We start from the raw sequence: 15,138 nt of genomic DNA on the forward strand, positions 1-15,138 counted from the left end.
GCGAGTATGGTGTGGAGGAACTTGACTGGCCTGCACAGAGTCCTGACCTCAACCCGATAGAACACCTTTGGGATGAATTAGAATGGAGACTGCGAGCCAGGCCTTCTCGTCAAACATCAGTACCTGACCTCACAAATGCGCTTCTAGAAGAATGGTCAAAAATTCCCAAAAAAACACTCCTAAACCTTGTGGAAAACCTTCCCAGAAGAGTTGAGGCTGTTGAGCTGCAAAGGGTGGGCCAACTAAGGCCAACTAGGGCCAAATAAGTTGTCCTAAGGTTTTAGATGAAAGGTTTTGATCCACTTCAAATGTTGATTACTGTAATTTCAGTCATAATTACTTGCATGCATTAGGTTTTGCGTTTGGACATATACAGTATTTATTATTATTTAAGACTACTTATTTTCCCTTTAAATATGATCTAATCGAAGACTGTAACTGTATGTACATAACCAGGTCCTGTAAAGATTGGGCTAAATCAAGACAACACTACTGTATAATGTTGTGGGCTCTAAATGAGCTCTAAAAAATATCTCCTCCTGAAAAAGCAAAAGCAAGTACATATATTGATTTTTTTTTTTATTTTTTTATTTTTTTATTAATTGTTAATTAATCGTTTGCAAAATAAAAGTCTGTGTTTACGTAATATATGTGTGTGTTCTGTGTATAATAATTATGTATATATAAATAATCACACACACACACACACATACATGTATATATTTAAGAAAAATTTTATATTTATATATAAGATATTTATATGTAATAAAATATATATAAATATATATTTATTTATACATGCATATATTTCTTAAATTTATACATGTATCTGTGTGTATTTATATATACATAATTATTATACACAGAATACATACATACAGGTGCATCTCAATAAATTAGAATGTCGTGGAAAAGTTCATTTATTTCAGTAATTCAACTCAAATTGTGGAACTCGTGTATTAAATAAATTCAATGCACACAGACTGAAGTACTTCAAGTCTTTGGTCCTTTTAATTGTGATGATTTTGACTCACATTTAACAAAAACCCACCAATTCACTATCTCAAAAAATTAGAATACTTCATAAGATCAATAAAAAAAAATTTTAAACAGAAATTCAGGCTTCTGAAAAGTATGTTCATTTCTATGCACTCAATACATGGTTGGGCCTCCTTTTGCATGAATTACTGCATCAATGCGGCGTGGCATGGAGGCAATCAGTCTGTGGCACTGCTCAGGTGTAATGGAAGCCCAGGTTGCTTTGATAGCAGCCTTCAGGTCATCTGCATTGTTGGGTCTGGTGTCTCTCCTCTTGACAATTCCCCATAGATTCTCTATGGGGTTCAGGTCTGGTGAGTTTGATGGCCAGTCAAGCACAGTAACACCATGGTCATTAAACCAGCTTTTGGTACCTTTGGCAGTGTGGGCAGGTGCCAAATCCTGCTGGAAAATGAAATTAGCATCTCCATAAAGCTTGTCAGCAGAAGGAAGCATGAAGTGCTCTAAAATTTCCTGGTAGATGGCTGCGTTGACTGTGGACTTCAGAAAACACAGTGGACCAACACCAGTAGATGACATGGCAGCCCAAATCATCACTGACTGTGGAAACTTCACACTGGACTTCAAGCAACATAGTTTCTGTGCCTCTCCACTCTTCCTCCAGACTCTGGGACCTTGATTTCCAAATGAAATGCAAAATTTACTTTCATCTGAAAAGAGGACTTTGGACCACTGAGCAACAGTCCAGTTGTTTTTCTCCTTAGCCCAGGTAAGACGCTTCTGACGTTGTCTTTGGTTCAGAAGTGGCTTGGTACGTGGAATGTGACAGTTGTAGCCCATTTCCTGAAGACATCTGTGTACGGTGGCTCTTGATGCACTGACTCCAGCTTCAGTCCACTCCTTTTGAAGCTCTCCTAAGTTCTTAAATTGGCTTCGCCTGACAATCTTCTCAAGCCTGCGGTCATTCCTTTCACTTGTTCACCTTTTCCTACCACACTTTTTCCTTCCAGCCAACTTCCATGAATATGCTTTGGCATAGCACTCTGCGAACAGCCAGCTCTTTCAGCAATGACCCTCTGTGGCTTACCCTCATTGTGGAGGGTCTTCATGATCGTCCTCTGGACAACTGTCAATTCAGCAGACTTTCCCATGACTGCTGTTGGGATTACTGACCTAAACCCAGTATTTATACCCTGAGAATGGTAATTTAATAGAACTTGAAATTAAATATTCTAATAATTTGAGATACTGATTTTTTTTATTTTGATGAGCAGCAAGCTGCAATTATCAAAATGAAAACAAAAAAGTTGGGAAATATTTTACTTTGTCTAACAAATCTAGAATATATTTAAGTTTTACTTTTTGAATTAAATTACAGAAAGAAAAAAGAAAACTTTTTCATGATATTTTAATTTATTGAGATGCACCTGTATATTAAGTAAACACCGACTTTTATTTTGCAAATGATTAATCGCGATTAATCGTTGTGCAGCCCTATTGAAAACTAAATTAAAGATTAACGCACATTCATTACGTCTTAGTGTAAAATGAGAGTTCTGTGTCTTAAAATCAACACATTATAATGATTTATCTCATCCATCTCATGGCCCCCCAACCTGCGGATTATCCCTATTATCAACCCTACAAACATGTACAGCAAATCTGGAACTTTTTTAAAATCGCATTTTAGCATCATAAAAAGCACAGATTTCAGAATTAGTTGTTTTTTGCTGCTTAGTTTTAATAAATGGTCTTTATGGACTGCAGAAGAAGTTTTGAGTTGCGAAGATTACAGTATGATAAAGCAGATTTTTAAAAAAAAATCTAATGTTTTTGTTCTAATGTCCCTTTTAAATCTCCATTTTCACCATACTTTCTCCTATCACAGTCAGAATCTGGAAGGATGTGGCAGCACTCAGCCTTTACCATCTTTATCTTTTCCTGTAGGGTTTGATGAGTTCTCTCTCTCCTTGCATTCTGATATGGCATCGGTTGCTAAAGCCATGGCCTCTCCTGACTCTGGACTGGAAGTCAGAGACAGGATGTGGCTAAAGATCACCATCCCAAATGCATTCCTGGGTGAGTCTAAGACCAAGAGAGGGAGATTTATAATTACATATACATTTATGCATTTAGCAGTTACTTTACTTTAAAGTCCAACAAGCTTTTAAATTTGAAAACATTCTTCTTTATATTTATTTTTACTTTGCTTCATGTTTTTTGACAGTTTGCTTCACTCTTGGTGTAAATAGACAGGATTTAAGAAAAATGACCAGACACAAAATTTTGTAATGTTTGCTGACTCTTTTGAGAGCTTTTTAGAGTCAAAAATCAGGTAATGATTAAATTGGGTCAAATGCAGGAAAATTTCTTTGACGTTCTTTTCCTTGGCTACAGACCACCAGAGGGCATAATTGAGTGGAATATCTTCCTGTCCTCTTCCTTGTCGAGAACCTAATATAAAAGCTCGTGACCTTAATGACGTGTCCGTCTATAAATACCTCCTTACAGGTCATCACTTTCTCTTTCGTCTTCTCATCTATAGATTGAGAATCTGCAGCGGTATGAAGTGCAGCTAATCAAGGACAAAGTTCTGACAGCTGTATCCCTGCACTACCTAGTAAAAATAAGTGGTTTATAGGGTGAGTGTGGTTTTTCCAAACCACCCACAGGGATCTGATTAAAAAAAATAATAATTGTGTGGGTACTGGTATTTCCATTTACGTACCTGATTCTTTAAGATTATGTCCGCACAGTGTTTGTTCTGCCAGGTGCAGATGGTACTGGATGATGGGCATGACCAGGGTCCGAGCTGCCTATAGGCATAGAACATCTTAAGGAAGCTCAGGAGGATCCATGCATTCATTGCAGTATGTTGCCCCTAGCAATGCGACGATGGAGAAAAGAAAGGTATCGGCCTCTGCTCCTCTCCCAAAACAAAAGAAAGGCAAAAAAGAGCGTGCTCGTAAAGTTGATGAATTGGCTGATAGACTAGGGAAAATTCAGCCACAGACTCGCTGTTCTTGGAAGAACAATTAGTTTCAGATAGGGAACCTGGAATGATTGATAGTGATAATAATACGGATGATCAAAGTGATATGTCTGACACTGATGATATAGTGAACATAATAGGAACAACTTTAGCAAGGTTAGGATTGAACCCCAGACCAACAACTCAAAACTGCGCATACAAATCGCCTTTGCCATTCTTTGCCACGCACTAATGCATTTATGGTTCCACAATCTCCAGATTTTACAGAGGTATTCTCGCAGGCGTTCAGATCCGCGCATTCAACTAGACTGGATCGTGTTTTGCGTCTGCTGGCAACAATGGAGGATCCGGGCCCGATGGGGTTGGGTCTGATGCCTCCAATAGAACCCGCAGTGGCATCTTTAATTGTGCCACCCGACGAAGCATTAAGACAGGATCCAAGATGCCCAAATATGGAATGTAGACAGACGGACAACTTAATTGGCAAAATATACAATTCATTGGCCTGTCTAGGGAGGACTGTTAATACGCTTGCCCAATTGTTGTTAGCAATTAATGCCTCGCTTAGCTCGCCAGATAAAGCAGAACTGGTTGGTACCTCTCTGCGTTTGGTGCAATAGCGGGTCACTGTGGTAAAGTTATGGGGCTGTTGGTCCAGGCGCGCCGTCAAGTTTGGATTGCGCAATCAAGTCAAGTCATCTTTATTTATATAGTGCTTTTTACAATGCAGATTGTGTCAACTAGATCATCCCCTGTGAAGGCCTCATCGACACGACAGCCAGTGGCACAGATCCTCAACAAACCGCCCCATACCGGCGTTATGAATACGATCTTCAACTAGATGGAACTAGAATAAATACTTTGACTGTTGCGATCCCAATCGGACTTATGAAAGCTGTCTGAATCATAATCATGCACTGTTCGCTGTTGGCCAGAGGAGAACTGGCCCCCCGACTGAGCCTGGTTTCTCCCAAGGTTTTTTTTTCTCCATTTTAACACCCGTTTGCCACCTGATGTCACCTGTTGGAGTTTGGGTTCCTTGCCGCCGTCGCCTTTGGCTTGCTTAGTTGGGGACACTTTACATTTAATATTCAGCAATGTTTTGATCTGCCTGCATCGACACCATTGTATGCAAACTGAACTGAGCTGGACGATGACATTACTGTTTACTCCAGTGCTGATATAGATAAATTAACTAAATTAATAACTATTGATTCTTACAACGGAATGAATCAATACTGAATTTACTTAAGCTGGACAATGACACCATTTTCTTTAAGAGCTGCTGTGCAGCCAAAAATTATATACCAATTATCACTGTAAAGCTGCTTTGACACAATCTCTGCTGACACTTCAGAGCTGCATTATCATCGTTTCTAGGCGCATGTCCTCTATCTCACCTGGATACAGCCCGGATCCGGCTGACTACGGTAAACCTCGGGATAAACAGAGAGACTAATATTAGCGTAGATGCCATTCTTCTTCTGATGTAACGAGTACATCTGGTGTTTTAGGAAGTGTTCCCGGTTCCGGCTGACCTAATTTATGCAGCCTAACAATCCTTTAACGGATTTGAAAACATCAATTAATAATGTGTTGTGTATGCCAGGTTAAAGAGATGCGTTTTTAGTCTAGATTTAAATTGACAGAGTGTGTCTGCTTCCCGAACAATGCTAGGAAGATTGTTCCAGAGTTTAGGTGCCCAATAGGAGAAGGATCTACCACCTGCGGTTGATTTTGATATTCTAGGTATTATCAACTGGCCTGAATAGACGTGAAGGACTGTAATGCGTTAAGAGCTCGCTCAGGTACTGGGGAGCTAAAACATTTAGTGCTTTGTAAGTAATTAGCAAGATTTTAAAATCTATACAATGTTTAACAGGGAGCCAATGCAGTGTTGACAGAACCGGACTAATATGGTCATACTTCCTGGATCTAGTAAGAACTTTAGCTGCTACATTTTGTACGAGCTGTAGTTTGTTTATGAGGAGAGCAGGGCACCCACTTGGTAGAGCATTACAGTAATCTAACCTTGAGGTCATGAACACATGAACTAACTGTTCTGCATTTGTCATTGAGAGCATATGTCATAGTTTAGATATATTTTTAAGATGGAAGAATGCAGTTTTACAAATGCTAGAAAGGTGGCTTTCAAATGAAAGATTGGTATCAAAGAGCACACCCAGGTTCCTAACTGACGACGAAGACTTAACAGAGCAGCCATCAAGTGTTAGACAGTATTCTAGGTTATTACGTGCAGAGGTTTTTGGTCCAATAATTAGAATCTCTGTTTTTTCTGAATTTAGTAGTAGGAAATTTCATCCAATTTTTTATATCAGCTATGCATTCCGTTCATTTTGTTCATTATTGGTAAGTTTTGCCAGGGCACGAAGAAATATAGAGCTGAGTATCATCAGCCTAACAGTGAAAACTAACGCTATGCTTCCTAATGATATCTCCCAAGGGTAGCATGTACAGAGTGAACAGCAACGGTCCTAGTACTGAGCCTTGCAGTACTCCATACTGAACTTGTGATCGATATGACATCTCTTTGTTTACTACTACGAACTGATAACGGTCAGATAAGTATGATTTGAACCATGCCAATGCGATTCCACTAATGCCAACATAATTTGAGTCTATTTAAAAGAATGTTGTGATCGATAGTGTCAAATGCAGCACTAAGATCTAGTAACACTAATAGAGAGATACAACCACGATCTGTTGATAAGAGCAAATCATTTGTAACAGATACCATTTCTTTCTGAAAAGGAACATAGTTGCGATGATACTGCCTTTTCTAGTATTTTTGACAGAAAAGGTATATTCGATATCGGGCTGTAATTGACTAATTCTCTAGGATCAAGTTGTGTTTTTTAATACGAGGTTTAATAATAGCCAGCTTAAAAGTTTTTGGTACGTATCCTAGTGATAAAGATGAATTAACGATATTAAGAAGAGGATCTATGACCTCTGGAAGCATCTCTTTCAAAAACTTAGTCGGAATAGGGTCTAACATGTTGTTGATTTTGATGATTTAACAAGTTTAGACAATTCTTCCTCACCTATAGCAGCGAATGAATAGAATTTTTCCTCAGGGATACTACAATTCACTGTCTGACGTGATACTGTAGTAGATGGTTGCATGGTTATAATTTTCTCTTTAATATTGTCAATCTTGCAAGTAAAGAAGTTCATCAAGTCATTACTGCTGTGCTGTTTGGAAACATCAGAAGTCAAAGCTTTATTTCTCGTTAATTTAGCCACTGTATCAAATAAATACCTAGGGTTGTGTTTATTTTCTTCTAAAAGATTTGAAAAATAAGCAGATCTAGCAGTTTTTAAGGCCTTTCTGTACTCAATCATTCTCTCCCTCCACGAAATGCGAAAAACCTCTAGTTTTGTTTTCTTGCAGTGTTTTTTTTCCAGGTACTTCATCATTTCATCATTCCAAAAAAAGACTGAGGGTTCCATTCTATATTGGATTTAAGAGAGCTAAATAAAACATTAAAATTCCTTTCCTTTCGTATGCTTCGGACGGCAGATGTCATAAGGACGCGTATTTCCATGTTCCAATCGCGCCCCATCACTGACGCTTCCTACGATTCCATTTCAAAGGGAAAACATTTCAATTCAATGTGCTTCCATTCGGTCTATGTTTGGCCCCAAGGATGTTTACAAAAGTTGTTCAGGCCGCCCTTGCTCCCTTACAACAAGAAGGTATTTGTGTGCTTCCATACCAAGATGATTGGCTGTTGTGCGCAGTGAACCCGAGAAAACTAACAGAAAATGGGGCCACCGCCTGTGAAGAGGGAGATTATTACCACAGATGCCAGTCAACAAGGCTGGGGGGGGGGGGGGGGGGGGGGGGTGTTTGGAAGCAGATAGGAGTGAAAGGAGTCTGGAAGGGGAAGCTCTGGTTCCAACATATCAATTATATAGAGCTGAAGGCAGCGTTCCTAGCTCTAAAACATTTTTTGAGCCAGTTGACTCACAAACATGTGTTGATACGTTCAGACAACGTCTCCATTGTATTCAACATAAATCATCAGGGCGGTACAAGGTTGTTAAAGCTCCTTCGGGCTGCGCGCAAACTTTGGTTATGGGCAGATGCCCACCTATTGTCCCTAAGAGCAGTACACATACAGGGGCACAAGAATCAGGTGGCAGATGCGTTGTCACAGAGTGTACCTCTGTCAGGAGAGTGGCAACTCCATGCAGAGGCAATTCAATTGGTATGGAACACGTATGGAGCAGCAGACGTGGATCTATTTGCGAGCAATCAGTCAGCGCAATGTCTGGAATGGTTCTTGCTGAGCAGGGAAATGGGCTCACCAGGGCAGGATGCGATGGCCCACAGTTGCCCAAGTGGTCTCTTATATACATTCCCTGCAATTCCGATGATTTGGTTAGTTCTAAGTCACATTCAAGTAACGAACCAGCCGTTGTTATTAATAGCCCCGTGTTGGTTTTGTCTCCTTCACAATCTTTTAACGGGTCCGCCAGCCCAGCTACCGATCAGACTAGATCTCCTGACACAATTGAACGGCAGGCTACGGCACAATCAACCACAGACTCTGAAATTGTTCTAAATGTTCTGTTCTAAGTGTTCTGTTCTAAATGCTAACTGCTTAAATCCTCCCTGTAGAGTCATGATTCCACAGTGGGACCTTAATATTGTTCTTGAAAAACTGTGTCTTTCTGCTCGAACCATTGCCATCAGACGATATTAAATGGCTTTCTTTGAAAACCACTTTTTTGATGGCCATTTCGTCTGCAAAACGCATCAGTGAGTTACATGCACTCTCTGTGGCCCCTCAATGTTTACAGTGGGGTCCAGAAGATTCCAAAGTGACATTGTGGCCAAACCCGGCTTTTTTTACCCAAGGTATTGTCGAGTAATTACGCTAACACACCAGTGGTATTACCAGCATTTCACTTGGTGGACCTCGAGATGTGTCGGGAGCTTTGTCCTGTGAAATCCCTGCGTCTTTATGTGGATAGGACGGCTTCCTGGAGAACTAATGACCAGTTATTTGTTTGTTTTGCAGACTGTAATAAGGGCTCCCCCTTATCAAAGAACAAACTTGCTTATTGGATTACGGAGGTTATTACAAGCTCTCATGTCTCTGCCCAGAAAGTCCTGCTTAATCCAGAGAGATGTCACTCTACGCGCTCAGTAGCAACATCATGGGCGGAATTACGGGGTGTTCAGCTCGCAGACATTTGCACAGTGGTGACCTGGAACTCACAGTCCACATTTTCACGCTTTATAGACTTAATGTGGTCTCTGCTCCTAACAAATGCTGAACAGCAGTACTGGGTAAAAATGCTCATCAGGACATCATCAACTGAAACTGCGATTGTTGAGTAAAAGTTTAATATAATTTCATATGTTTCTATGTTGTTCTTATATTGCATGTTTTGAGTTGTGGTGACTGCTATTTCTGTACATACTAGCCTACAGACTCAGAATATCCTTTATTTGTAAAAGGAGATACATGGTGATCAAACCCTCCTGAAAGATTTGATATTCGTCTTCCACTCTTTTATGCCCTCTGGCGGTCTGTAGCCAAGGAAATAGAACATTGGTGAGTCTTCCCCAGCGAGAGGACTCGGAGGAAGTGATGACGTGCAAGGAGGTATTTATAGACGGACACGTCATTAAGGTCATGAGGTGTCAGCTTTTATATTAGATTCTCGAAAAGGAAGAGGATAGGAAGATATTCCACTCAATTATGCCCTCTGGCGGTCTTCCGCCAGTCATAGAACCACAGTTACATACATAACCAACGTTATCATTCGTTCTGTTTGTACAGGTTCTGATGTGGTAGAGTGGCTTTATCATCACATTGAGGGCTTCCAGGACAGACGAGAGGCTCGTAAATATGCTAGTAACCTCCTGAAAGCTGGTTTTATCAGACACACAGTGAACAAGATCACCTTTTCAGAGCAGTGCTACTATGTGTTTGGAGATTTCAGTGACTGTGAAAACTGTAAGTGTGATCAATGTTCGAATGGATCATATGATTTTGGTGTCGTAACTCTTTTGTCAGACCTGCCAACCTGTAAACATTTTGTGATTGTGGTTTAAGACAACTGAAGTAGAGAGAGAAAAAAAAAAAAAAAAAAAGTCTAGTTTTTCCCAAATGTCCTCGTGATAAAATTTAAAATACATCCATTGTAAAGCTGATACTTTAAAAAAAAAAAAAAAAATAAAAAAAATTCATCCCTTGGAGGGATCTTTGTCACCTTTTTCACCTCTAATGAGTTTGCTTTCAGAATATATGATTGTATTGTTTTCTTCATAGCTGATTTTCAGTATGTTGGGAAATGACCGCATTCAAATCAAAAGTGGTGCAAAAGCATGTGAACTAAGTGTTACACTATAGAGTGGCACAGGGATGATGTCAAAACCTTTTTTCAATTTACGAGTAAAAAAAGCCTGTGGTAAACATAACTTGATGATACTTTGATGTTTTGTTCTATAAGATAAACTTTATGTTACTCATAAAACCCCATAAGAAAATCTCAAGAGAAGCAGGGGCGAATTAGTCTTCTGGGGTTTAACGTCATCCCTGCACCACTATGTGGCACTCAAAATATTTTTCCATGGTAGGCAGGTCTGTCTTATGTTAAATAGATTTTTTCCTCTGTTGGCCTCTTCCTTCTCTTCGCACAGATATGGCAAATCTCTCACTGAATGACAATGATGGTTCCAGTGGAGCATCAGACCAGGACACGTTGGCACCCTTGCCTTTGCCAGGGGCCACACCCTGGCCCCTGATGCACACTTTCCCTTATCAATACTCGCAACCTTACCTCAGCCAACCCCCTCCGTACCATGAGCTCTCCAGCTATAGCTACGCACCAGGAAGTGCTGGCAGTCAACACAGTGAAGGTGAGAGAGAGCTTTGGATTAGCTTCATTCACCTAGAATATCTAGAATTAATGCGTTATTATTATAATCTTGTATATTATATAATACATAATAATATATTTAGAATCAATAAATTCTTATAAACTGTCATTGAATGAGTCAAAATTATTTCCATGTACTATTTCAGTCTTAAATCTAGACAGAACTTTTCCTTTGTTTATTTCTCTCTCTCTCACAGGAAGTCGTAGCAGTGGTTCAACGCGAAGCGAGGGTGAGCGAAGACATGGGAGTAAACGAGGTGGGAGCACCAGTGGACGAGATGAAAAATCCCCTGTAGGAGGAGGTGGTGCCGACTCCCGCTCTGGCAGTGGCAGCGAATCAGAATACTCTGTTCGCAGTAGCCGGACACGAGACCACGGTTCCACCACACCGAGTGAGCACAGCCTGAGTCTGAGCCAGCGGTCGCATCACAGAGTTCCGCCCCCTCACCTGGCTCCGTATCCCCCTGGTATCCCAATCCCATATAACCCCATGATGGTCATGATGGTGCCACAGCACCCCCACCCTCATCCGGCCATGGGCAGGCCTTTACCCACCCTCCCAACTCCGCCTCTTCTGTCCTTGCCACCCACTTTAACACCTGGTGGCCCTCCTGGAGCTCCTCCTACCAGGGATCTAGGATCTGTTCCTCCTGAGCTTACTGCATCCAGGCAGTCCTTCCATCTGGCTATGGGCAACCCCAGTGAGTTCTTTGTGGATGTTATGTAGTTGAGTGAAGGTGAGAAATGTTGCTGGAATGTGAAATGAAACGGAAAACAAAAAGCACAAATCTAAAACAACATGAGTTAACAGGATGCTTTGTTCATTTCAGAAAATTAAACAGCCATTCCTTCTGCTTGTCCCATGATTATTGTTCCATTCTCTTTAATTCTTCTTGTGTGCTTTTATAAATAAGCGCTCACTGGTACTGGTAATATTGCAACGTATAATGTTCACATTCATGTGAACTTAATAATATGAATAAAATTCAAGACTTTATTTCCTCCCAGATTATACTCCAAATACAAGGCACAGTGGCGGTACGCTGATGGGAACTACTTTTGCTCAAATTGTCTATAGATCATTGTCTGGAATATTAAAATCCAGTCGCTACAGAGTTCACAAAGAAATCTGCTTTTTGTCTGTGTAGTTATATGCAGTGTATGTTTGCATTTTTGGTTGAGCACAATGAAAAGTAATGACCAATACAACAGTGCATTTAGCAAAATAGAGTTTTAGAGTAGTGGTACAGTCTATGAATATTTTACAAGGAGTTTTATGTCGACTTTACTCACAGGTGTTGTTCAGAAAGGGTCTGTGGTACATAATTTTATAGAACAAAAGAATATCATTTTCATCTTTGTTCTGAGATGGATGAAATAAGAATGTTGCCATAGTGTGCATAGACCGTAGTTAATTGACAACCTGACCTAGAGTCTTTAGATCGGGTGTTTTCTAAAGGCACTGATGGTTTTCTATGTTTGTTTGTTTTTTTTGTTTTGTTTTTTTTCTTTGTAACATTTGAGCTGTGTAATTGCTTTACATTTTTTATTCTGTAAGCTGGATACACCAAGTCCAAATATCTTTAGCTAGACAGTCCATGTACAACACATTTTTTTAAGCATGTCCCCTGTGTTTCTCAGTTGGCTCACATTCTTTGTTTAGTATGTGTTTTAGTTCAGGGCCAAATTAATATACCTAATATACCTTCTACTGCTCTGAGACAAGTATTGGGGTTTATGATGAATAGAATTCAGAAAGGTAGAAATGGTGTTAAATTGGAATGAGCAGGCAACTTGGAGCCAACAGCCTCAGCTGGAACACATCATCTGACATTTTTCTATTCTTAAGAGAATGGGGGATAATTTTGATTTAACATGCAAGCTACTTAATGATGTTGGTTTAAAGAGCGGTTGTTGTTTGTTTGTTTGTTTGTGTGTGTCAAGTCAAGTCATCTTCATTTATATAGCGCTTTTCACAATACATATTGTTTCAAAGCAGCTTCACAGTGACAACAGGAAAATTAATTGACAGAGATTGTTTTGGATTTATAGCAGCGCTAAGAAAAAAAAATTATTATTGAGCTAAAGTTGGTTTTTGATCGAATCACTTCTGTTGTAAAAATTGTTAATTATTACTTTAGGGGCCGCTTAAATGACACCTTTCCTACTGAAAACCGAATACCTTTAATGCATTTTTGCCATTCCTTTATGTGTTTAGTCTATAGGTTTGTGTGTGTGAGTGTGTATGTGTGCAGAAGCTTGGTCTTTTTTAAAAAGTGATATTGCCAAATTACTTGTCTGGTCCGCATAATACAGAAAAATTTGTTGTGTCCGCGGATCTATGCGAACTGGAATAATTTTGATAACGTTTTATCTATACATAGGGAAGGAAGGAGGCCTTCGCAGGGGATAGTTTAGTTGAAACGTCAGGGCTGCGTTATCGTCATGTCTAGATGCAGGTCCTTCATCTCATCTGGATACGGCCTGGATCTGGCAGGCTGCGGCAAACCTCGGGATAAACAGAGAGACTAATAATAGCGTAGACGCCATTCTTCTTATGATGTAGCGAGTACATCAGCTGTTATGGGAAGTGTTCCCGGTTCCGGCTGACCTAATCTATGCAGCCTAACAATTTACATGATTTGAATTATAGAGGTAGATAATGTGTTATGTGTATGCTAGGTTAAAGAGATGTGTTTTTAGTCTAGATTTAAACTGACAGAGTGTGTCTGCTTCCCGAACAGTGATAGGAAGACTGTTCCAAAGTTTAGGTGCTAAATAGGAAAAGGATCTACTGCCTGCAGTTGATTTTGATATTCTAGGTATTATCAACTGGCCTGAATTCTGAGATCGCAATAGACGTGAAGGACTATAATGCATTAAGAGCTCGCTCAGGTACTGGGGAGCTAAACAATTTAGTGCTTTGTAAGTAAGTAGCAAGATTTTAAAATCTATACGATGTTTAATAGGGAGCCAATGCAGTGTTGGCAGAACCGGGCTAATATGGTCATACTTCCTGGTTCAAGTAAGAACTCTAGCTGCTGCATTTTGGACCAGCTGTAGTCTGTATAACAGGTGAGCGGAACAACCACCCAGTAGAGTGTTACAGTAATCTAGCCTTGAGGTCATGAACACATGAACTAACTGTTCCGCATTTGTCATTGAGAGCATATGTCGTAGTTTCGATATGTTTTTAAGATGGAAGAATGCAGTTTTACAGATGCTATAAACATGGCTTTCAAATGAAAGATCTGTATCAAAGAGCACACCCAGGTTCCTAACTGACGACGAAGACTTAACAGAGCAGCAATCAAGTGTTAGACAGTATTCTAGGTTATTACGTGCAGAGGTTTTTGGTCCAAAAATTAGAATCTCTGTTTCTGAACTTATTAGTAAGAAATTACTGGTCATCCAATTTTTTATGTCAGCTATGCATTCCGTTAATTTTGTGAATTGGTAAGTTTCGTCAGGGCTCGAAGAAATATAGAGCTGAGTATCATCAGCGTAACAGTGAAAACTAACGCCATGCTTCCTAATGATATCTCCCAAGGGTAGCATGTACAAAGTGAACAGCAACGGTCCTACAGTAGTACTGAGCCTTGCAGTACTCCATATTGAACTTGTGATCGATATGACATCTCTTCGTTTACTACTACAAACTGATAACGGTCAGATAAGTATGATTTGAACCATGCCATTGCAATTCTACTAACGCCAACATCATTTTCAAGTCTATTCAAAAGAATATTGTGGTCGATAGTGTCAAAAGCAGCACTAAGATCCAGTAACACTAATAGAGAGATACAACCACGATCGGACGATAAGAGCAAATCATTTGTAACTCTAATGAGAGCAGTCTCAGTACTATGGTACGGTCTAAATCCTGACTGGAAATCCTCACAGATACCATTTTTTTCCAAGAAGGAACGTAGTTGCGATGATACTGCCTTTTCTAGTATTTTTGACAGAAAAGGTAGATTCGAGATCAGCCTGTAATTGACTAATTCTCTAGGATCAAGTTGTGTTTTTTTTAAGAGGTTTAATAGCCATCTTAAATGTTTTCGGTACGCATCCTAGTGATAAAAATGAATTAATGATATTAAGAAGAGGATCTATAACCTCTGGAAGCATCTCTTTCAGTAGCTTAGTCGGTATAGGGTCTTATATACATGTTGATTTTGATGATTTAACAAGTTTAGAGAATTCTTCCTCTCCTATAGCTGCAA

At 39.8% G+C, this 15,138-nt stretch overlaps 2 protein-coding genes across 3 annotated transcripts in view; one reads left to right on the forward strand and one right to left on the reverse strand.

Annotated features, from left to right (window-relative positions):
- The window catches only part of LOC127512658 (segment polarity protein dishevelled homolog DVL-2-like), a 73,369-nt gene extending 61,591 nt beyond the window's left edge, over nt 1-11,778 (forward strand). Inside the window, exons 12-15 of one of the 2 annotated variants that reach the window (XM_051893783.1) lie at nt 2,947-3,078; nt 9,811-9,987; nt 10,674-10,892; nt 11,110-11,778. In XM_051893783.1, coding sequence (XP_051749743.1) covers nt 2,947-3,078; nt 9,811-9,987; nt 10,674-10,892; nt 11,110-11,639 — 1,058 coding nt within the window. In that variant the 3' untranslated portion in view covers nt 11,640-11,778. The remainder of the gene's footprint in view (nt 1-2,946; nt 3,079-9,810; nt 9,988-10,673; nt 10,893-11,109) is intronic. The other variant, XM_051893785.1, reaches the window with a different exon arrangement.
- The window catches only part of LOC127512647 (integrin alpha-L-like), a 343,148-nt gene that overhangs the window by 80,399 nt on the left and 247,611 nt on the right, over nt 1-15,138 (reverse strand). The window lies entirely within an intron of this gene.

Source organism: Ctenopharyngodon idella, chromosome 5 (genome assembly GCF_019924925.1).
Source record: "Ctenopharyngodon idella isolate HZGC_01 chromosome 5, HZGC01, whole genome shotgun sequence".
NCBI classification, from domain to species: Eukaryota; Metazoa; Chordata; class Actinopteri; order Cypriniformes; family Xenocyprididae; genus Ctenopharyngodon; species Ctenopharyngodon idella.